The sequence below is a fragment of the Baudoinia panamericana genome, assembly GCF_000338955.1.
Source record: "Baudoinia panamericana UAMH 10762 unplaced genomic scaffold BAUCOscaffold_8, whole genome shotgun sequence".
Lineage (NCBI taxonomy): Eukaryota > Fungi > Ascomycota > Dothideomycetes > Mycosphaerellales > Teratosphaeriaceae > Baudoinia > Baudoinia panamericana.
The window spans coordinates 1060504-1082932 of NW_006911264.1; the positions used below are offsets into that span (position 1 = coordinate 1060504).

Below are 22429 nucleotides of genomic sequence, written 5' to 3' on the forward strand. Positions count from 1 at the left end.
GCCATCCTTCTTACCTCGCTTCTGTCCGATGTTTCGTGACTGACTCTGGTAATTGAGTAAGGTATGGCTCACTACGATGTCTTTGATCGGAATGCCCAGCCTGTGCGTGACCCTGTGTTTGGCTATCATCGCTACCGTGCCGCCCCCAGTCCCCTGTTAATAGGAGTGAGGTGGTGGTGTAACGGAAGCTGACTATTACTGCGGGGGCGACCTGGCTGTTTCCTGGCACAACTGACACCCGACGGGGTGGGATTACCCGTGCTAGAGCCGCTTTCAGCGGAGCCAATAGATAAGCTTCCTTCAATCGAGGCTTGAGCGCATCAATTCCGCACTTTTTTCGACTTTCATGCTGTATGCGGTCCTGGTCTCACCTGGTGCATGAGATCAACAAGCAAACGGGCGCCCAAGATGTCTCTGCAAGAGCGTCTCGACAAGATCCGCTCCTCGCCCAAGTTGCAAAACCAGCAACAAACGGCCGTGGTACTGAGCGCAATCGAAGATACGCTTCGAACTTCAGACAGCGAGCCTACGCCGACTGGTTATTTCGCCGCACTGTTGAGTCTGCTGAAACAGTACATCTCGACCGAGAAGGGAATCGTCAACAAGGAAGTCGCTTATGCGGTCATCTACCTGCTGGATCTCGTGACGAGCCATGTACCAGCGCCGCTGCTACGCTCGAAGTTCTCGCAGATACTGGCTAGCCTTGCGCCGGCTTTGACACTCTCGGATGCTGAGGCACCTTTACTAAGAGCGAGCATTGGCTGCCTAGAGTCTCTGCTGGTCGCTCAAGATGCGCAGGCATGGGCGCTTCCGCAGTCGCAGAGCAGTCCAAGAGGTGCGGTTGGCGGGTTGTTGGCCCTGGCTATGGACCCTCGACCGAAGGTTCGCAAGAGGGCGCACGAAGCTTTGGACAGAGTCCTAAGGAATCCCCCTCCGAGCCCTTCACTCGACCATCCAGCCGCGGATATGTGCGCCGAGACTGCACTTCGAAACCTGCAGGTTGCGGCGGATGAGGCGAGCACCAAGAAGCGGAAGCACAGGCACAAGGACGACCAACAGCATGAGCCGGGTCTGATGCATGCACTGCAACTTGTGAAAGCAATAGCGGCTGCGGAGAACGGGTGGCCAAGCAAAAAGATTGATGCTCTATGCGAGCTGCTGCTCAATATCTCACGAGGCAGTAACGAGTTCTTGACCATGGCCGCATTTGAGGTGTTTGAGATCATCTTCGCCGGTTTAGCGGATGAGGTGTCGTCTGCCAAACTTCCTCGGGTGCTGGCTGCGATTACAGAGCTCCAACCGTCGCAAAATGACTCGCAGCTGCTTCCGCCATGGATCGCCGTGCTCAGTCGTGGCCACGACGTCTCTGCGCAAGTGGAGCCGCAAGAGACGTTTGAGAAGTTGCCCGACCTGTTCGTGTTGATCTCCTCTTTCCTCGCTTCTTCTTCACACAATATTCGCATATCGGCGTCAGAATGCCTGATCTCCTTGCTGCACACCTGCGTTCCAGACTCGGTGCTCCTCGACCCATCCGTCATGGACGACAAAGTACTAGAAAGGATCGGCAAGACTCTGCGCGACTTGTTGAGCGTCAAGTATCAGACCGCTTGGATCGAGGTCTTTAACGTCCAAACTGCAGCCTTTGAAGTACTACGCTGGCGCTCCTCTCCGCTGCTGGATGGGATCGTGCAAGCTGTGGGCGATCTCCGTAGCAATGATGCATTCGCAGGCAAGCTGGAAGCGGACGCTGTGCTTTCGGCAGCCATTCGTGCGATGGGTCCGGACAACGTTCTATCCATCCTGCCGCTGAATCTCGACAGATCGGTAAACTCCCAGCCAGGCCGAGCGTGGCTACTGCCCCTAGTGCGTGACGCCACCAGCAATGCACGCCTTGCGCACTTCCGCTCGGAGCTAGTGCCGCTCAGCGAGACGATGTTTCAACGAGTCCTCAACCATGGCAGCGCGGAGAAGACGATGGAGATCAAGATATTCGAGACGGTGGTGGCGCAGATATGGGCTTGTCTGCCTGGATACTGCGAACTGCCGCTTGATCTTCGCAACAGCTTCGATCAGGATTTCGCAGAGATGCTGAGCAACTTGCTGTATCAGCAGCCGCAACTGCGGACGGACGTGTGCAAAGGTTTGCAAAGCCTTGTAGACACGAACAAAGCTATTGCCGAGCTTGAAGACGACCATGACAATCTTATAAAGCAGGGCAGGATCACGAAGGCGGAGGCTAAATTGAACATACAGCATCTCGCAGGCTTTGCGGGCAATCTACTCGCTGTATTGTTCAACGTCTACAGCCAGACGCTTCCGCACAACCGGGGTAACCTACTGCAATGCATCAATGCTTACCTCAGCATCACGCCCGAGAAGGAATTGTTGGAGACTTTTGAGCGCGTGGCGACGATGCTAGAAGGTTCACTTACCGAAAGCACCACTGACGGATCCGCCGACAAGAAACAGCAGCCTTCGAGCGAAGAGGCAAAGAGCAAGATGCCGCCGATGTCGCATACACTGATGGACCTTGTTATCACCATGTCTATCTACCTCCCCCGCCAAAGCTTCGCTGGCTTGTTCAATATGGCTGCAAACATTGTTAACAAACAGGACGACGCTCAGCTGCAGAAGAAGGCATATAAGCTCATCCCACGCCTTGCCGAGTCGGAGATCGGCAAGCAGGCACTCGGAGAGCGTAGTGTCGAGCTCCAGCAGCTTGTTCTCACCGCAGCTGATAAAGCCTTAGCGCCTGCAAGACGAGACAGACTGGCAAGTATCGCACAAGTAGTGCCTTTCTTACCAAAGGACGACCTGCATTTCATACCTGCTGTCTTGTCGGAAGTTGTCATCAGTGCCAAAGAAGTCAACGAAAAGGCCCGGACGGCTGCCTTCGACCTTTTGGTCCTGATGGGTGAGAAGATGAGCGAAGGCGGCACAGTGGTGAACGCGAAAGTTCCCAATATGCCCGCGGACGCCCCACCAGCACAAGCGAGCCTCGAAGAGTACTTCACGATGGTATCTGCCGGCCTAGCAGGTTCGACTCCACACATGATCTCCGCTTCCATCACAGCGCTCACGCGGCTGTTGTATGAATTTCGCAGTAAGCTGAAGCCCGAGACCGTGAGCGATCTGGTGCAGACGATGGATCTGTTCCTGACAAGCAAAAATCGTGAAATCGTGCGTAGTGTGCTCGGCTTTGTCAAGGTTTGCATTATCAGCCTGCCGACTGAGCTTGTGGTTCAGAGACTGCCGACACTGATCCCCAATCTGCTTGTGTGGAGTCACGAACACAAAGCACATTTCAAGGCGAAGGTGAAGCATATTTTCGAGCGTATGATTAGGCGGTTTGGTATTGAGGTTGTGGAGAAGTATACTCCTGAAGCGGATCGGAAGCTGATCAGTAATATCCGGAAGAGCCGTGATCGGAAGAAGAAGAGAAAGGACGGTGCGGGAGAGGAGGACGACGATGACGACGTATCTGGAAGGAGGAAGGGCAGGTTCGAGAGTGAGTACGATCAAGCGGTGTACGGCTCCGATGAGGAAGAGGGAGCGGAAAGCGAGGACATCTCCGATGACGAGGTGTTGGGACGGGCTGCAGAGAAGGGCAAGAAAGCTGGTCAGAAGGGCGGGCGGCAGTACATTGTCGAAGAAGAGGATGAGCCGCTGGACCTATTGGATCGGAGAGCGCTGGGGCATGTGTCGTCCACTAAGCCTACGAAGCCACGAATGGCGAACGGAGTGAAGAGGAAGGCGGACGTGGACTTGGACGGCAAGCTTGTCTTCAACGAGGAAGCATCCGATGACGATGTTATGGAGTTTGAGGACAAGGGCATGCTGAATGGTAGTGAGCCTGGCGATGGTTCGCTAGAAGGCGGGATCAATGCGTATGTTGCCGCGTTGAAGGGAAAAGATGCGCCGAGGCGAGGCGAAAAGGGCAAGCTGAAGTTTAGTAATAAGCGTGATGCTGATGGTGGCGGCGATGAGGAAATGGACGTGGATGAGCAGGAAGTGGCGGCTGCGGTCAGGGCGCATGCTAAACCGCGAGCGGATCGTGGTGGGAGGGGTGGAGGGAAGCAGAGGCCCATGCGCCGCGGTTTGGGTGCGGAGAAGATGAGTGGCGGTCAAGGTGGCGGCGGAGGTGGGATTAGGAAGGCGAGAGGGAAGCCTGGCGCTTTCAGGCACGGGTTGCAGAGTCGGAGAGGGAAGGGCACGAAGCGGTAGGTAGGCTCTATGTGTAAGTTGATCAACTATATATGGTTGCGCAAGTCGGCTGTTGATGTACATTATTGTCCGACGCCCTCGTTCTATCTACTCTTCATCTCTCATCACGCGTCACTATCGTCATTAAAGCAGACAAGCCCGCATGAAACAGCACCAATCGCAGCCGTGTGTCCCATCCTTCGTCCCAGTATGTCACTAAAGCAGTCTAGGTCGCCCTCTCCCATCGCTGTATCATTCTCGCAACGCCTCTATCCCAGCAAAGCAAGCTTAAAGCGTGCACCCATGCGGCGCATTAACCCATCCGGTTAGCCGGTTGGCAATGTCACTTGCATAGCAAAGGGTGCAGCACCCCTTGCCGAGGTCACCGCTGGGGTCAATGCTGCCTCCGTTGTACATCCTCGCAGCCCTGTAGAACATGCTGACATCACTGTTACCCTGCTTCTGCAACACCTGCTCCAGACCGTCTCCCGAGGCTGTCCCGGCGGTACCGTCTTCGATCATCTGAGAGATCTCGCTGTACGGACACGGGGTCTGCACGGTGCCGGTAGCCGAGACGCCTGGGACGTTGATCGGTGCGGAGTTGGTGTTGCAAGTGCCCGTGCCGTTGTGGGATTGCATGAGGCCCGGGTTGAAGACGGAGTACTGGGTCGTGATGACGCGTACGCAACCGGTCGATTCTTGCATGATGACTGCGAGGATGAAGCGGGGGTCGACACCTGTCGAGGAAGCGATCGATTGGATTGCGGTCTTGATATCGGCGGTTTCGTCGTCACTGTTGTTGGGAACGCCCCATTGAGCGCATGATGCGAGCATGTTCGGTGTGTTGGCGGTGAACCTGGGTTGGGTCAGTATGATGAAAGGTCGGAATTAGCTGTTGACGTACATGTAATCGAAGCTGACCCACTGCGACTCAGCAGGCCAGCCGGCTGCGACGGAGCCGTTGCCGGTGTACATCGTGTATGCATCAACGCCGGCCGAGGTCGCTGTTGCTGCGGCGGACGAGGAGGTGGAGGTTACTGTGAACGTTAGCGAGCTAGTGCTAGTGCTTGTCAGCGTTGTGGTGGGGCTGGACGAGGTCAGTCCTGTAGTGGAGGTGCTAGACGTGGTCAGGGCTGTCGTGGAGCTAGACGATGTTAGTCCTGCAGCAAACGTGATCGGCGTAGCTGAAGATGTCGCGACGCTAGACGATGACGATCCAGTAGGAGACGTGCTTGATGCGGTTGAGGCTGTCGTGGTGCTAGACGATGCTGACCCCGTAGTGGATGTGCTTGCCGTGGCCAAGAATGTCGCCACGCTAGACGACGTTAGCACCGCGCTGGACGTGCTTGATGTCGCCGATGACAGCGTTGAGGAGGTCGAAGAGGTCTGCAAGCTTGTAGTTGTGGATGCGGTCGCAGTAGTGACCGGACCGAACCCCCGAGACCTGTATGAGGTATCGATGGTGTCATCGCGACAATCTGATGTGCAGAACGGCGGTACGAACCTTGGTGTGATGGTCACCAGCGACTGTGCAGCCTCTACCGTTGCAGTGCTTGTGCTAATTGCGTCCGTACACGGTTCGGTAGTGGTGGTCGTGACAGTGAAAACATCGCTCTTAGTCCGCGTAACGGTTACCGTTCGCTCACCCTGGAACCGGCCAGCCCCGACGGTGTACGTCAGCTCGACGGTGGTGAAGCTCGTTCGTGTCGAAAGCCTTCCCAGAGGCAGCGTCGTGGTCACCTCTCCATTGGGCGCCTGAAGGATCGTCGTGAATGTCAGGACTGATGCATCCGAGGTCGAGAGGCTTTCCGGGGCCTGCGTTGTGGTGACATCGGTGTTGGGCGCTTGAACGATCGTGGTCAAGGTCTGGGTCGATGCATCGGTAGTCGAGAGGCTTTCCGCAGGCTGCGAGGTAGTGGCACCGGTGTTTGGGCCCTGAATGATCCTCGTAATAGTCATGGTCGATGCACCCGGGGTCGAAAGGCTTCCAGCAGGCTGCGAGGCAGTGGTAGCGGCGTTGGGCACCTGAACGGTCGTCGTAATAGTCAGGGTGGATGGATCGGAGTTGGGCGCCTGAACGGTCGTCGTATAGATCATGGTCGATACATCCGCGGTCGAGGGGCTCTCCGTAGACTGGGAGGCAGTGGCATCAGTATTAGGCGCCTGAACGGTCGTCGTAAGCGTTTCCGTCGATGGTTCAGAGTTGAGCGCCTGAATGGTCCTCGTGATGGTCAGGGTCGTTGGACCCGGGGTCGAGAGGCTTTCCGCAGAGTCCGAGGTAGTCACGGCGGCATTGAGCCCCTGCACCACCCTAGTAGTGGTTACGTTCGTTGCGGATGAGGTCGTAAGGCTATCCGAAGGCTCCGAAGTAGTCGAGGCGACATTGAGCCCCTGCACCACCCTAGTAGTGGTTACGTTCGTTGCGGATGAGGTCGTGAGGCTGTCCGAAGGCTCCGAGGTAGTCGAGGCGACATTGAGCCCCTGCGCGACCCCAGTAGTGGTTAGGTTCGTTGCGGATAAGGTCGTGAGGCTATCCGAAGGCTCCGAAGTAGTCGAGGCGACATTGAGCCCCTGCACCACCCTAGTAGTGGTTACGTTCGTTGCGGATGAGGTCGTGAGGCTATCCGAAGGCTCCGAGGTAGTCGAGGCGACATTGAGCCCCTGCGCGACCCCAGTAGTGGTTACGTTCGTTGCGGATGAGGTCGTGAGGCTATCCGAAGGCTCCGAGGTAGTCGAGGCGACATTAAGCCCATGCACGACACCAGTAGTGGCCAGGTCTGATGCGGATAAGGTTGTGAGGCTCTCAGTAGCATCCGAAATAGTTACAGCGACATTGAGCCCTTGCACAACCCTTGTAGTGGTAAGGTTCGATGCGGACGAGGTCGTGAGGTTGCTGGAAGTCTGCGTAGTGTTCACAACACTGTTGGCCGCTTGTACCGTCCCAAAGGTTTGGTTCGATGAGGCTGAGGTAGTGTTCGATGCAGCTAACGTAGCGTTGTTCACAGGAGGACTGGTAACGCAGATCTGATACCCTGCCAGCAGACTCTGACAGGCATCAGAGTCTCCGGGAAGGCTTGCCTCATATGCTGATAGCTGGATACCATATGCTGACGCGACTTCACTACAAGTCTCACCTGGCGTGGCATTAGCTATTGATCATGGTAGTATATTGCGTCTGCATACCAGAGGTCAGAGTTGCCGTCGACACGCATGCAAGCGACGTTGACGTCGTTGTCAAATTCAATGAGGAATCTGTTGTGTTCGTTGTGGCGGTCAAATTTGTACCATTCGTCGTTTCGGTCGAAGTAACGTTAGTAAAAGTAGCATTGGTGAATTGACGATGCTGTAGCGTTCGTCGAACAATAGGTTTAGCGAATGTGGCTGTTGTTAGTATTGCGAAAACAGGGAGCTGCAGAGCATGTCAGTCCGCTTTTCGGGTATAGACGACTGAAGTATACTTACTGCAGGCAAATGCATGGTTGTAGCGGTTGACCGAGAGGCGACCAGTACACAGCGTTACACCCTCCTCACTAGTTCCAAGGATGCAATCACAAAGAACAGAGAGATAGTCGTTCGCGCAGTGCTATTGCTCTCTCGGTAGTCAAGGCTCTCTTTGCCTTTTGTCAGCGTCTGATGATTGCACCTGATATATGTACTTAGCTGCTTGATCCGTCCTTCTGACTTCAATTGCGCATGCAGTGTGTTCCTCCTGTCGTGGTCTTGGTGTTTCAAGTTCTTCCTGCAGCAATCAATGCCAATGTACAGCTCACTTGAACGAGTGGATTTCTTGAGTCTTCCTGGCTGTTGATGGATGCGGTATAGGTCAAGTGGATGGTGAATGGGTAGGTTCAAGAGCGTGTGGTCAGAAACAGCTGTCTAGCAGTTGTGTGACAAGGATGCTGTATGTACAGTGACTGGACAAGCAGGGATGTGTCTCGATATCTGCAGGTACGGACAAGGGTCATATATAGATGAAGAGCACACTACTACATATTGTAGCTTGGGGCGCCGAATGTCGCAAGCAGGGTCTCCTGTTTGCAAGTGCAAGCAGTGTTGTCCAGCGAACTAGATTGCGATCGTTTGAGTTAACGTTTCTTGTCTGGACATTGAACGCTCGTGCCACGCCTTTTAGCAAATGTAGGTCGTGAGTCGCGCACTTGTAAACGGTCAGCTTGTCCCCTTCGGGCTTATGCGTCGCCATATAGACTTTCGTCCGCTCGCCAATCCAAGCGATAGCGCAGCGCCTCTTGAAAGGTTGTTGACGAAATCAAAGACATGGTTACCATGCGCCATGTGGCAGAGCCATGCGTAGCCATTCGGACTATTACGTTGGGTATAGGGACTGCCGCAATGTCTCGGTACTTATAGTGAGGAGCTCCAGTGCAGACGGCAGATAGCCTCCGCCCGTGGAGACCAGGCTGCAAAAGCGCAGTGCATTTTACGACTTCGCTAGCGCGTCACGGCGAGTACTGTACGGACTCGAGATCTGGGAGAGCCTTGTCTTCCACCCTCGACCCTCCCATTCCTAGACAAAACGATTGCTGTTGCCTTGGTTATGGTGAATACTATGCGCACCACTTCCAACGGCTTCTTGCAGCTATGCCAACGAGCCGTATTCGTCGGTATCAAATTGAGACACGAATGTCATTCGCCGTTGTGCGAAGGTACATGCGGCTCATGCCCAAGACATGCTGTTCCCAGAGTAACGTAGTTGTCATCGAAGGCTTCTATTTTGCTCTGCCACTGGGGGGAACTGTTCGCTCCAGAAGATGTTCAAACGGAAAGGCTGCGAAGAGGGTGCAAGATGCCAAATGTGTCAATGAAGGTTGCATGGAGCCGCCCAAAAGCTTGGCTGGAATGACGTACTCCCTGCTCCGAACATGCATGTGGGCAAGAAACGCGCAAGCACGTTGGTACGCTGGTCAAGGGCTTACTGGTTGATGCATAGAATAGGTAGGCAGGCAGGCACTCGTATCCGTTTCGGGAGGTGGATTCTGTCTCCCACCGTAGCCAGCCGTGGCTCCCTCATGGAAGGCCTTTCTTCGGAGCTTCAATCACAACTGTAGAGGCGGCTTCAACGAGCTCTTCCACAATGTTCGCGATCGCACGAAGAGACGCCTGTGGGAGTATCGTTATATTCACCTACCATCCCTAGGGCATAAGGCATATTCGCGTATCTGGAAATATCTGGTCTCTAGACGTTTGCGTAAACAGCAGCGGGTAGTTGGTGCACGACCTGTCAGCCTAAGAAGGCAGTCTCCTGGCGTGCCACGTTCCGGAACCCTCGAAGATGGTGCACTTGAGCGGCGGTCTGCGAAGATGGCCTACTATGGAGCAGACAGTGGGCAGTCTTACGGGCCTCCCAGCCCTCGACTTGAAGCTGTAGGCCAAGGCTCTCGCCGCAAAAAGCTTGCGGGCTACCTGAGAGCTGCGAATGAGATACGTCACAACTACTTCACCGGCGATGATGGCGGCGATAGGGACGTCGGCGAGCATGCGAGTGGTGCTGCGAAGGGAGCATTACTGGATGCAGCTGTGGTACGCAGCGACCATGAGGAGATGGTGCTGTTTCCCAGCTATGCGAGGAGGCATGCTAAGCACCAGGTAAGCCGCGCGGGTTAAGGAGCATTTGTGAAAGCAGGTCAGTTGCGCTGACGAAAGCATAGCCTTCGAAAGACATACCAAACCTGAACAATCAGCGCGACTACTGGCACAACGAGTTCGAGAGTCACAAGGACCGAAATGCTGTGGTCGATGTAGACGTGAGAGGATGGCTATATACACCGCACAAAGGCCCTTACACCCGCAAGCATCGGTTGGCAATCGGAGCGCTGAGGCAAATCGCTGGTGTACCTCAGCCGACAGGGCGGTGGAGCGAATCGGGCGTGCCAAGCCAAGCGCCAAGCAGGTCAGGTAGTCCAGAGCGGCAGTCACGTGAGGAAGAAGATCTCATCCAGCTCGAGATCGAAAAGATCAATCGAAAAGGCGAACTCGAGCGGAAGAATGCGGCTCGCGGTATATACACGGAAGACCCAACCAAGAGCCCTGATCCGGAGGGCGTGTTTGGTAGCCCAAGTGCAGGCGCATCGCCAGATGGCCGGCATACCAACCGTTCGTCAATCGTCAGCTCGACATCTTCGGCAGACGGAGGCTCTCCGACCATTGCGCCTCTCCAGAAGCGAGCGTCGTGGTCGCAAGGCTCCAAGCTAAGCCCGGTAGAGCTTTCCAAAGCGAATGCGCACCTGATGCAAAGGGTGCGACCGTTCATGAACAATGCCATCCAAAACAGCCCTATCAGGCTGTTCTTCTACAATGACTCGAACTCGAGGCAACAAACCGTATTCACGGACGCATCGGGTCACTTCACGCACCGCGCTGCCCTGGATTTCGTGCCCACTCACGTGCGCATATTGGCCACCGATAAGCTCTCCGCTACTGAGGAGGTTAAGGTCACCTCGCCAAAGGGAGTCAGTCTGATCAGTGACATTGACGACACCGTAAAGCATTCAGCAATCAGCATGGGCGTAGGCGAGGTCGTGCGCAATGCTTTTGTACGTGAACTTGGTGATCTCACTATCGAAGGCGTCCGTGAGTGGTACACGACTCTACACGATATGGGCGTAAAGCTGCATTATGTTTCGAACTCGCCCTGGCAGATGTTCCCGGTTTTAGCGAGCTACTTCAAGCTCGCTAAACTGCCTAAAGGCTCTTTTCACCTCAAGCAGTATGCGGGCTTGCTCAACGGCATATTCGAGCCGGTGGCGGAGAGAAAGAAGTCATCGCTCGACAAGCTGTTTAGAGACTTCCCGGAACGGAAATTCATCCTAGTCGGAGACAGTGGCGAGGCAGATCTTGAGGTCTATGCTGACACCGCACGAGAGAACCCAGGACGCGTGCTCGGCATCTTCATACGGGACGTCACGACGCCCACAAGGCCCGGCTATTTCGACCCTTCCATAAGCCCGCCTCTGTATCCGCAGCAGAAAAATACCCATTCCCGTGGTCGTAGCGGCGACAGTCTCAGCATGTCGAAGCGCCTGTCACGACCGGCTGATACTCGCGATGACGAGGCTGAACTCAAAGCAGCAATAGCGGCTTCTCTGGCGGACATGGAAGAGGAGACGCGACGTGCACGTAGAGGTATCAATCCGGACGCTGCGAGGCATGATAGCCTCGACGGTGTCATAGAGGGGACGTCGAAGCCATCGCTACCGCAACGTCCGCGGGAAGAAAGGATTGATCCGGGCGCAAGAATGACAGCTTCACCAGAGGAGGAAGATCTTATTGACTTTAGTGAGCCAACTCCAAGGAGGCCCTGGCTGGAGCCTTCAGTACCATCTAGCTTGCTCAAGAGCATCAATGGCGTGGCGAATGGGCAAAAGGCTACTCCATCTCCACCGCCAAAGCCACAATCGCTGCGTAGCCCGTCACCAAACAGCCAAGCAACGACGCCTACACCCGAGAACTTCGCATCCAAGCTGCCTCCGCCCCGCCCACGGAAGCCTTCTTCAGCTGTGAAGCCCCCCTCGGCAATGTGGCAACTTGATGGTTCGCGGCCACCTTCGCCACTGCCACCACCTGCAATGCCACATATGACAGCGCTGCAGACACAGCTCCAACCGTCTCCCCTCTCGCAGGTCTCTAGGCAAGACTCTCCGGTTACAACTACCAGACGGCCACCACTTCCAAACAGGCCAAAGATGATGCAGCGTTTCTCCAGTGCGGCGAACTGGCACCATCCCCAGTCCACGACCGACCAGCCGACGCCGCCATCGGCTCCAGCACGGCTCGATGCACCTCGCCGTTTGTCCGGCGGAGCCACGAAATCAATGGATGAGCTTCGCGCCATGAACGACGCAACACCCCGGCCCACAACTCCGACCGGCAACAGACCACCGCTGCCTAGTCGGCGCAACGTCTCTTCCTACCCTTTCAGCCTCTCTCGCACCAAGTCGTCTAATAGGCTCTCGGGCGGCTGGGGTGAAGACGACAGCTTTGACAGCCTGCCCGCAACTCCTAGCGAGGCGGGCATGACGAAGAAGGAATACCTTTGGGTTGCTCGGCTTGCGAAGGTCAAGCGTGAACTGGAGCCCAGAGGTGTGACGATACGAACGTGGAGGACTGGGCAGGATATTGCGGATGTGTGTGTGAAGTTGGTGGAGATGGAGTTTAGAAGAATTGAGAAGGAGGAGAAACGTGAAATGACATGAATGTGAGATCAAACCTCCCTGTGTTTGTCATGCATGGCGTGGCGTTCTGGCTTCTGATTAATACCAACAACCTGCATGTGCGAGCGAAGTATACTCGGTTGCTAGGATTTTTTCACTGTCTCACTTGCATCGAATGTACTTTGGTGCCGCGTAGTATGCCCATCCAAGCAGATCCAAATCGGATAGCAGTTATATACATGGCTTCTGTGATCGGCAAATGGACGAGAGTACTGGCGACAAGCTGGTTTGTGCAGCGAGGTCCCTGCATTATGGCTGCTGACCTGCAGGTGGGCGTCCTATACGAAGAGGGTGCGTCCTACTCGAAGGTGTTGAGCACGTTTGCGGTATTTCGGCCACAGATACATATGTCCTGCTGAGGTTGAACTCCCCTGGTGTCCCTTTCCACCGCCACAACCAGGCAAGTTTCGAACTGATGCCGCTGATTATTAGCAGAAGGAAGCGCTCTTACCACTCTGCCTAGGGCTGCTGTTGTGCGTGAGCGCGAGACCGCACGCTTGGCAAGCATGGGGTCGCGTGAGCGGAGCATCGAGAACTGCACTGGAAGCGGGCCCGAAGAGTACAGCAATATTCGCATCGCTACGCATTCACCAGCGATTGGTCAGCTGATGTGCACGAGACTTCTCAGCTAGCCTCGCGCAGTCTTGCGTCTCACGAGCTGTCAGCCATGCTGTCTGACGCGCATACTGGCGTTCCACCTAGTCGCCCTTTGGAAGGCGCTGGTCCGTGACCGTCCCGTGCTGACGAGGTATCGCCTTCAGCCCTTGACAACGGAATAACTGGCCGCACGTCAATTCTGTCGGTCTTCTGGACTTTCATTGCCGTGAACTGTGATCAAGAAGAACATTCTCACAAGCAGAGAATTGGGGAAGAACGCCAGCCGAATCTGGACAGGGCTGACGGCTCTAGCCGCTCGTGAACCATGTCTCGATTACTCGATGTAATGCTCGACTACATGCAGGTGTACTTCGGACGCGTCCTCGCGTATGATGGGTCCCACGAAGAGAAGCGAAGCGTACCTCCTCATCACAACGAACGCAGATTGGCTACCACGGAGTCGAGGAGCTGCAGCGATGGCTGGTTCATCAATGCTGTGTCACTCCTAGCCGAAGACATCCTGTGGTTCAGGGATGCGATGCGAAACGCTGCTTGCTATGGCTGGTGGGGGTGCTCACTTATCGCTACGTGCATGCATGCATTTGTATATTGCTGCTGACTTTGCGCACCTTGCGGTCGCCCAACGGAGAAGATTGTAGGTCGTTCGTACCACGACATCGAGCGGTCTCCTGATCAATGGCGTCCAAGCTGTGCGTTCCAGCATAAGGTGCGGTTTCGGCTCACGGTGTGTTCTCTTCCAAGCTCTTCCACTTTTCTCTCTTCCACTGTTGAGCGCTCATCATGGCTCCCGTACCGAAGTTCGTGGCGACGTTCCTCTACGCGTTCGGCATCTGGACGCCGGACTCATGGAAGCCTAGTATTCAGCCTCAGCAGCCTTTGTTGGAGGATGCTGTCCCTATAACGTCTCCGGGTAGTAAGCTATTCGATGGGGCAGGTAGGCGATCAGATGGAGAGGCCAGTCGACTCGGCTTAGTCGCTAACACTGCGCTCGCAGGTCACGGTCCGATCTTTCAGCCACCCAACAGCCCTGAGATCGACGAGTTCATATGTGATTATACTGCAATGAAGGGTTATCTCCCCTGCTCTGCTCACAGTGACCGCGGCTGTTGGCTCCGGAACCCGTTGACACGGTCGGAGTTCACCATTAATACGGACTACGAGCAAACAGCGCCTATCGGCGTTGTCCGCTCTTATCATCTATATGCTAGCGAGATGAACCTGACACTGGACGGCGTGCTTAACACGGACGGGCAGGTCTTCAACAGATCATATCCCGGGCCTGCGATTCGCGCATGTCTGTAGACCTATGAATTGTGCTGTTGACCGAGGATAGTGCTAACAGCAGTATGGCTTCTTATAGGCTGGGGAGACACAATCGAAGTGACTGTGCATAACAACTTGAAGAACAATGGCACGACTGTCCATTGGTAAGGGCGCTAGACGTTCGCGGCCTACGAACCAGTGGCTAACACATGCTTTGCGGTTCGTAGGCACGGTATCAGGCAGCTCGGTACATCTCCAATGGTGAGCTCAACAGACTGTACATCATCAGATCAGGCTTCGCCCATCCTTATCCATCGTACCACCAGGACGGCGTCAACGCTATCACACAGTGTGCCATTGCACCAGGCCAACAGCTTACGTACCGCTTTCATGCCATTCAGTATGGCACGTCATGGTACCACTCGCATTATTCGCTGCAGGTAGGTTTCGTACCACAAGAGCACGTGGATGCGGTGTTGGCTCACGGATGGACTGTAGTATGCAAATGGCCTACTCGGCCCGCTCATCATTTACGGCCCGATGTCAGCGAACTACGACACAGCCAAAGATCCTTTACTCATCTCAGATTGGCGCCACATGGGCGCCTTCCGCGCCTGGGAGCTTGGGTTTCCCAACCAGACGTCTCAATCCATCACCATCGACGGGGTTGGCACGTACAATGGTCCAGGAAAATATACCACCTTCTTTCAGAAAGTATCAATCCCGCTCGAACTAGGCCGCTTCCAGCTCGCTGACTTACCATGCTAGGGTATTCGCTACTTGTTTCGGCTGATCAACACCTCGGTTGACACAACCTTCATCTTCTCTATCGACGGTCATTGGTTGCAGGTCATTGAAGCCGACTTTGTGCCCATAAAGCCATACGGTAACTCCAGCGTTTTGATCGGCATCGGTACGTCGTCATCGAACAGCATTATTCGGAAGGCTTGTCGCTGATTCTGCAGGTCAACGATACAACATCATCGTGTCGGCACTACCAAATGTCACTAGCCCAGATGGCAACTACTGGATCCGTACAGTTTCCGCGAGTGGCGGCTGCGCACGGTTCGACAACCCTCAACCAGACAACCGCACCGGCATCGTCCGCTATAACCCTTTCAGCAAATCTCTGCCCTCCACGTCGATGTGGGAGTTCGCGACTTTGTGTTCGGACGAGACTTATAGTAGTCTTGAACCCGTCGTACCGTGGGAGGTCCACTGGAACGGTACATCTTTCAACCATGTCTTTGTGGCGGATCGATCCAGTAACACTTGGCCTCCGTACTGGCCGAACGCTTCTGTACCCAGGTTTGAGCTAGCTGATATGCCCATGTGGCTGAACTACACTTCCCCAACGCTGCTTAACTTGAATGCAGACTTCAGTCAGCAAAAGTGGCTTGCGGTTGTTGAGACGGACAACGATCTTGATGCCTGGGTCGTGCTGCTCATCACAGAGCAGACCAACCAAACAGCTGTAGGCAAGCAACCGCTACCGCTCGCTCGTACGTGAAACTAACCATGTCCCGTAAGTGTCGCTGACCGTTCGAAATGGCAGATCCGATCCACCTGCACGGGCATGACTTCGCACTCCTCGTGCAGTCAAGCACCCCATACACTACCATTGAGGTTTGTGCCAATGTACTACAAAGCATACCATTAGCGCTGACTTCTCTTCAAAGGAGGTCCGCGAGCGCATGCAGCTGCACAACCCACCTCGACGCGATGTTGCTCTGCTACCGCTCAATGGCTACCTTGTCATTGCGTTCAAGGCGGATAACCCTGCTGCATGGATTATGTAAGTAGCGGGGGGCCACAGTGATGCAGTGGCGACCGGGACTGATGGATCCACAAAGGCACTGCCATATCGCATGGCACGCTTCGTCCGGCCTGGCCGCGCAGATCTTAGAGAACCCTAAACGAATCACGATTGACAAGCCTGTGCTCGCTGAGATGCAAGAGACATGTCGTACTTGGACCGACTGGTGGGAGGCCCACGGTGGTTCGAAGAACGGATGGCAAGATGACTCCGGCATCTAGATCTTTCAACAGGCTACAATGGGTGGCCTCCTGGAACTCATCAAACGTGTGTTGATCACAAGCAGAAGGCAGACGTGAGTTGTATTAGCATAGAACTGCTGAGATGTATAGTCCTCGTTGCTTTGGACCGTCGTCAGTGTTGCGCTAGGCTAACAAGGATCGGTGAAGCGGAGGACTAATGTCAGCATCTTGATTGTATCAAAGCCTCGTCTCATCTTGTTGTACACTCTCCAGCTGTGCTTATCGCGGGCCGCTAAGCTGCATGCCAAGTCGAGAGCCTTTGAGATACTCGCTAGTTATTGGTATCATCTGGTGCTAAAGCGCTACGTGTCAAGGGTACGTAAGAGCTGTGTGAACCGGCTGATACTTGCGAGGACGTTTGTCGTGGCCTGACATGCGATCGGCCTCATGTGTGCAGCCCTCACGCGCTGCCTTGACCGCACATCACGATGCCCACGGCGATCACCCAGGGTTACCAATACGCCGCGCTCCTGTCGAATCACTTCAGGCTCCTAGGTGTACGTGGTCTTGACAAGGACCGTCAGCTTGTGTGCGAACTGCGACAAGTTTCTCTAGGCTCGACGCCGGACTACGATGCAATATCCTACGCTTGGAACGGTGAGAAACCGACCGTGCCTGTCATATGCAATGGCAGGACTCTGTTGCTTACGCCATCTCTCCACGAGGCTCTCTATACACTTTATCGCATGGGTCAGCTACGTGCTGTGTGGGCTGATGCGATATGCATTGACCAGTCCAATGACTCAGAGAAGGCCATCCAGGTACCGCTTATGGGCCACTACTATACCCACGCCAAGCGAGTCCTTGTCTGGCTCGGAACTTCAGGTCTCTCTACCACACTTGCCATGCGGGCTATTCCGGATCTGAATCGTCAGTTGAGTAGAACTCCGGACTCGATTGTGATCACGAACAAATCGCTACTGCAGCATGACCTGCCGCGGATGGAAGACCCCGTCTGGAAGGGCATCGGGGAAGTTTTGGCACGCTCATGGTTCAGACGGTTGTGGATTGTGCAAGAGGTTGCTCTTGGCGGCGAGGTGATCGTACTTTGTGGATCGAGCTCAGTCTCGTGGGAGAATTTATCGTTATTGGCCGACCATATCAGCCGGGTTGGTCTTGCGACAATCGCTCGCTTGCATGATGGTATTGATCCTGCGAAGAGCGACGGCTTTGATGCAATGATGGTACCGAACTTCATCCGCGAATATCGCAAACGAGGCAAGAGCTACCCTCTACTCCAGCTGTGCCACTATGCCCGCTCTCGAGAAGTATCCGAGCCCGTAGATAGAGTATATGCCGTTCTTGGCTTGGCTGATCAAGATACTCGCGACGCAATTACAGTAGACTATTCCTAGACAGCTCGAGAGAAGTACTGGAACGTGTATGTCGAACTCGCCGCTAAATGGCTCGTCACAGATAGCAGTCTCTTCCTGCTGCAAATTGCGTCGTCAAGGGACCGCCCGTCCGATCTACCATCCTGGTGTCCCAACTTCAACTCCACCTCGTTGAGTATCATGCTGCCTCGTGGCTTCTACAAAGCTGGAGACCTTCCCGGATCAGCCGCAGAACGTGCGACGCCAGCGTTCCGCGGGTTTGAGTCAGCCGAAAGGACACATATCAGGTTGTGTGGGTACCTCGTCGATGAGGTCAGCAGCGTAGTCCCTTCTCTGTGGCAGTGGAGCACCAAAAGTGATGAACAAGACGGACCCGAAGGCTATGCTGCGAAAGGGTTCAACTGGATGAACGAATGCCGTGCCATCGCTACGACTGCGTACAAAGCTGCAGACGGATCTCCAACGGCCAGGGTTCCAATGGACCTGGTGCGTACTTTGATTGCGAATATGTTTCACAACCCTCCGGTATATGCGCCGGAGTCCAAAGAGCTTCAACAAGCAGTAAGTGACGCGACGGTCTACTTGCAGATCCTCCGCGATAAGGAGAATGCCGGCTTATACCTGAAAGAAGAAGAGTTATTGCGAGCACAACGCTATTTGCGTGCCTTGGACATGGTGTGCAGAGGACGTAGGTTCTTCTGCACGCAGCGCGGAGGGCTTGGAATTGGTCCTTTGGGAACAGCCGTTGGCGACCGGATCTTCCTGTTCAGGAACGCGAAGGTGCCTTTCCTTTTCAGCAAAGACGCTGATCACGGGTTGTCGAAGCTGATCGGAGAAGCGTATGTGCAGGGTATGATGGACGGAGGCAATAGGAGTGGTGTGTTGACCGCTGGACAGACAGAGGTGGAGATTCTAGTGGGGTAACACAGGTCGTTAAGACGGTGTTATAGACGGCATGCGGTCGGCGTTCGTTACCAGCCAGTGTTTCGCAGAGTCCCGTCTTCGCCGCGCTCCGCACAATACCGATGTCTCTTTGCAAGATCGGAGCTGGAGAGTCCGGAGCGTTGGCTTCTCGCTGGTCTGTGCGACTACTTATGGTATGGATAGGAGGAAGAGGTTCCGTGCGATGCAGAAGGCGAGGCTGCGAAACACATGCATGACTTCCTCTCGTCATCTGTGACTTCCACTCATACGACGCCGTCGCATGCGTCATGTTACATGGCCTCAAGCTAGTCCCGTCTCCCAAGTCATTGCACCGTACAAATGTGTGGCGTGCTTCATCGCTTCGCCCCATATCGCAGGCGTTGCATCAAGCCCGATCAATGATCCCTCATCCGCCGGCACGGTCTCGCCGCAACAAGGCTCATGTGGAGCCGATACTGGCCTTACGAACGGTCGAGGCGAGGAGCAGAGCCTTTCACAGATGCCCTCGCAACGACGAGGCATCGGTGGGGAGGATCACAGATTTGCAACACTTCCGGAATGGTGACCGACGGCCGATTGCGTTGCGGCCGAGGCATTAGTTGAGCAACCCAGATGATGAAAAACGGGACCGGCTTCTGTCGAGATATTGGCCCGCATTGTTCTTCGACTGGAATGGCGTTGAATGAGGTAGTAGTCCGCATGGTCCAACTAAAGCGGTGTTGAACGAGATAGCAGTCCGCAACCCGATTTCTTATGGCGCCTCCGCAAACAGCCGTTAACCCTTCAACCTCGTAGCTACGCCTGGCATATCACCAATCACGCCCCCTCATTCAACGCATTCAAATTGCGCTTGAACCTCTCTGCCTTCGCCTTAAGCAGCCTCACGCTGTCCAAAAACAGCTCATCGCTTTCGAACTGGCCCGTGCTCTCGATGGAGAAGATGAAATGATCCCGGATTCGACCGAGCTTGACCTTTCCCTTGAACTCATCATGCCGCAAGCACTCCCGGCTCACGGTGTCTTTCATGGGATCTGCAACGACCGCCTTACTCTCACCCGTCTCATCGTCGTGCTTGAGATCAATAACGCCTCGCGGGAAACAGCGCTGGAATTTCTTCGCTTCCGCACCGAGGATGGGCTTGATGATGTTGATATCCGGTAACAGTCGGTAGGATGCGGTGGCGACAGGGGAGAACTTTGCATGGTCCATACCTATGCCTTTGTAGCAGTGGCAGCGAAGATCAATCTTCTGACCTGGCCGTAGCTTTGCGATGAGAATATCTGGGTTCACCGGCCTGATGGCGTTTTCGCCGGAGAAATGCTGAGTCTGCTCCCCTTGTGGCTCGAAGACAAGTTGATGCGCGTAAACGTTGCTGCCAACGTAGCGCACCTCGGGATCCGTCTCGCCTTCCTGAGCAAGCTGACGTCCGTCTCTGCCATCATCCTGCTCAGTCGCCCAACGGCATTCGACCTTCAGTGTGACGACGATGGTGTTGTGATCATTGGGCGTGCTTACTCCTGGCTCGCCGTCGTCGTCGTCATGGAGTGCTTGGGCGGCAAAGTCGTCTTTGGGTGGCGGCTTCTTGTACCAGCGAAGCCATTCTAGTCCTTTCTTGCCGCCAGTCAGAGGGATAAGGCCGAGTCTATGGGCGAGAACTTCGTCTTGGATGATAGATGTGTTGTTGAAGATGAAGACATCTTCGATGGCAAGTGTCGGTATCTCTGCAAGCAGTATTCGTCGGAAGGCGTTCGCTATTGACGCGTCGACACCGACGAGTGAAAAGACCGCGTCGTGCGGTGCGTTCTGATGGAAGTCGACCTTTAGACCCTTCTTAAAGCGCTCCAAGTCCCAGCTATCATCTTGGCCAGGTCCATAATGGCCAGGTATGTCGGTGGCGGAGACATCCGTTACGGTCTCGGGGTTGAGGTTGACAATACGCCGTTGCTGCAACTGCTCTTCGGTCAATGGTGCCCAACTCGGCATTGTTCGACTGTTATCGAGTGATCATGTTCTGATTTGGGTCATTGAATCGAGTCTGCATGGCGAAGGAACTTTTTGATGGTTCACTGACTCGCGGCAAGCGTGCCGATTGGCCTGTGCGTTCTGGAGCTTCCCGCATCATCGACTCCAATGCAATCGCAGTTCAGCAACCCCCAATTCTCCAGTGGCCACTCTCTCCTCTCCGCTCACTGCAGCCTGCCACTGCAGCAACATCTACGCCATGGCAGCCCCCTTCGCACGCCTGGCATGCAACGGCGCCAAGCGTCTCTGCCTCCGCCAGCGAGCCCTCGCCACACCCTCCTTCCGCCCCCAACAACTCAGATGCCTCTCCTCCACTCCCACACGGCGGTTTGCTGCGCCAGTCGAGAACCCCGCCACCACACGGCTAGTACCTGTTGACCCCAATTTCGGCAACCCGGTGGATACCGATGCGATGGGCGACGAGGCACCCGCTGAGGACCATCCGTCGCAGCGCAAGATCCGGCATTATACCGTCAACTTCGGCCCACAACATCCCGCCGCCCACGGCGTGCTACGTCTGATTTTGGAGCTGAGCGGTGAAGAGATCGTGCGAGCGGACCCGCATGTTGGGTTGCTGCACAGAGGCACGGAGAAGTTGATTGAGTACAGGACGTATCTCCAAGCACTACCCTACTTCGACCGCCTCGACTACGTGAGCATGATGACAAACGAGCAATGTTTTAGTTTGGCGGTGGAGAAGTTGTTGAACATTGAGATTCCGGACCGTGCGAAATGGATTCGGACACTATTTGGCGAAATTACCCGGATATTGAACCACTTGATGTCTATCTTGTCTCACGCCATGGATGTTGGTGCCCTTACACCTTTCCTGTGGGGCTTCGAGGAGCGTGAGAAGCTTATGGTAAGTAGTCTGCACGAAGATGAACGAGCTGTGTGCGCTGACAATCAGTAGGAATTCTACGAACGCGTCTCCGGCGCTCGTCTTCATGCCGCCTACGTCCGCCCGGGTGGTGTCGCTCAGGACCTACCAATGGGTCTTCTAGACGATATCTACCAATGGGCTACCCAATTCGGCGACCGCATCGACGAAACCGAAGAACTACTCACAGACAACCGCATTTGGATCGGCCGAACAAAGGGCATTGGTGTCGTCTCCGCAGCAGACGCGCTCAACTACTCCTTCACCGGCGTCATGCTCCGTGGGTCCGGCGTACCATGGGACGTCCGCAAAAGCCAACCTTACGATGCATACGGCGAGGTCGACTTTGACGTCCCAGTCGGTGTGAACGGAGATTGCTACGACCGCTATCTATGCCGAATGGAAGAGTTCAGGCAGTCTCTTCGCATCATCTACCAATGCTTGAACAAAATGCCCCCAGGTCCGATCAAGGTCGAGGACTACAAGATTGCTCCTCCGCCGCGTGCGGCGATGAAGGAGAACATGGAGGCGCTTATCCATCACTTCCTGCTTTTCAGCAAGGGTTACACCGTCCCGCCGGGTGAGACCTACTCCGCCATTGAGGCGCCAAAGGGCGAGATGGGTGTGTTTGTGGTATCCGATGGCTCAGAGCGACCATACAGGTGTAAGATTCGCGCACCGGGTTTCGCGCATTTGTCTTGCTTCGACCAGATTTCGAGAGGGCATTTGTTGGCAGATGCGGTGGCGATCATCGGTACGATGGATTTGGTGTTTGGTGAGGTGGATCGGTGAGCGTAGAAATGTGTTGTGCATAAGCAGATCACAAAGGCAGATGTACAAACTGGAGTTCGAGGCGCAAGTGGAAGGAAGCCGGTACGTCCTCTATCTGTGTACGCTAG

At 55.0% G+C, this 22429-nt stretch overlaps 8 protein-coding genes across 8 annotated transcripts; 6 read left to right on the top strand and 2 right to left on the bottom strand.

Moving 5' to 3' along the window:
* Positions 1–395: 395 nt before the first annotated feature.
* BAUCODRAFT_110911 (uncharacterized protein) lies at positions 396–4224 on the top strand (the record flags this gene model as incomplete). The annotated part of the gene is made up of 1 exon (XM_007679700.1): positions 396–4224. The coding sequence occupies exon 1, from the start codon at positions 409–411 to the stop codon at positions 4222–4224; it is 3816 nt and encodes a 1271-aa protein (XP_007677890.1). The 5' UTR covers positions 396–408.
* Positions 4225–4491: 267 nt separating this feature from the next.
* On the bottom strand, positions 4492–5178 carry BAUCODRAFT_123866 (uncharacterized protein; the record flags this gene model as incomplete). The annotated part of the gene is made up of 2 exons (XM_007679701.1): positions 4492–5059; positions 5108–5178. 2 exons carry the CDS (start codon positions 5176–5178, stop codon positions 4492–4494), a joined length of 639 nt encoding a protein of 212 aa, XP_007677891.1.
* Positions 5179–8577: 3399 nt separating this feature from the next.
* BAUCODRAFT_541452 (uncharacterized protein) lies at positions 8578–9396 on the top strand. Its single transcript, XM_007679702.1, has 2 exons — positions 8578–9089; positions 9152–9396. Exons 1-2 carry the CDS (start codon positions 8803–8805, stop codon positions 9267–9269), a joined length of 405 nt encoding a protein of 134 aa, XP_007677892.1. The 5' UTR covers positions 8578–8802; the 3' UTR covers positions 9270–9396.
* A 126-nt stretch (positions 9397–9522) lies between these two features.
* Positions 9523–12413, top strand: BAUCODRAFT_123867 (uncharacterized protein; the record flags this gene model as incomplete). The annotated part of the gene is made up of 2 exons (XM_007679703.1): positions 9523–9807; positions 9870–12413. The coding sequence occupies 2 exons, from the start codon at positions 9523–9525 to the stop codon at positions 12411–12413; spliced, it is 2829 nt and encodes a 942-aa protein (XP_007677893.1).
* Positions 12414–13829: 1416 nt separating this feature from the next.
* Positions 13830–16349, top strand: BAUCODRAFT_149398 (uncharacterized protein; the record flags this gene model as incomplete). The annotated part of the gene is made up of 10 exons (XM_007679704.1): positions 13830–13983; positions 14044–14343; positions 14410–14468; positions 14540–14752; positions 14811–15026; positions 15081–15225; positions 15278–15814; positions 15868–15938; positions 15992–16107; positions 16166–16349. The coding sequence occupies 10 exons, from the start codon at positions 13830–13832 to the stop codon at positions 16347–16349; spliced, it is 1995 nt and encodes a 664-aa protein (XP_007677894.1).
* A 533-nt stretch (positions 16350–16882) lies between these two features.
* On the top strand, positions 16883–17392 carry BAUCODRAFT_46876 (uncharacterized protein; the record flags this gene model as incomplete). The annotated part of the gene is made up of 1 exon (XM_007679314.1): positions 16883–17392. A coding segment is annotated over one exon (510 nt), but the record flags the coding sequence as incomplete, so codon positions are not given.
* A 1829-nt stretch (positions 17393–19221) lies between these two features.
* Positions 19222–20755, bottom strand: BAUCODRAFT_541052 (uncharacterized protein). Its single transcript, XM_007679705.1, has one exon. The coding sequence runs from the start codon at positions 20609–20611 to the stop codon at positions 19445–19447; it is 1167 nt and encodes a 388-aa protein (XP_007677895.1). The 5' UTR covers positions 20612–20755; the 3' UTR covers positions 19222–19444.
* A 94-nt stretch (positions 20756–20849) lies between these two features.
* BAUCODRAFT_123871 (uncharacterized protein) lies at positions 20850–22322 on the top strand (the record flags this gene model as incomplete). Its single annotated transcript, XM_007679706.1, has 2 exons — positions 20850–21512; positions 21564–22322. 2 exons carry the CDS (start codon positions 20850–20852, stop codon positions 22320–22322), a joined length of 1422 nt encoding a protein of 473 aa, XP_007677896.1.
* Between the last annotated feature and the right edge of the window lie 107 nt (positions 22323–22429).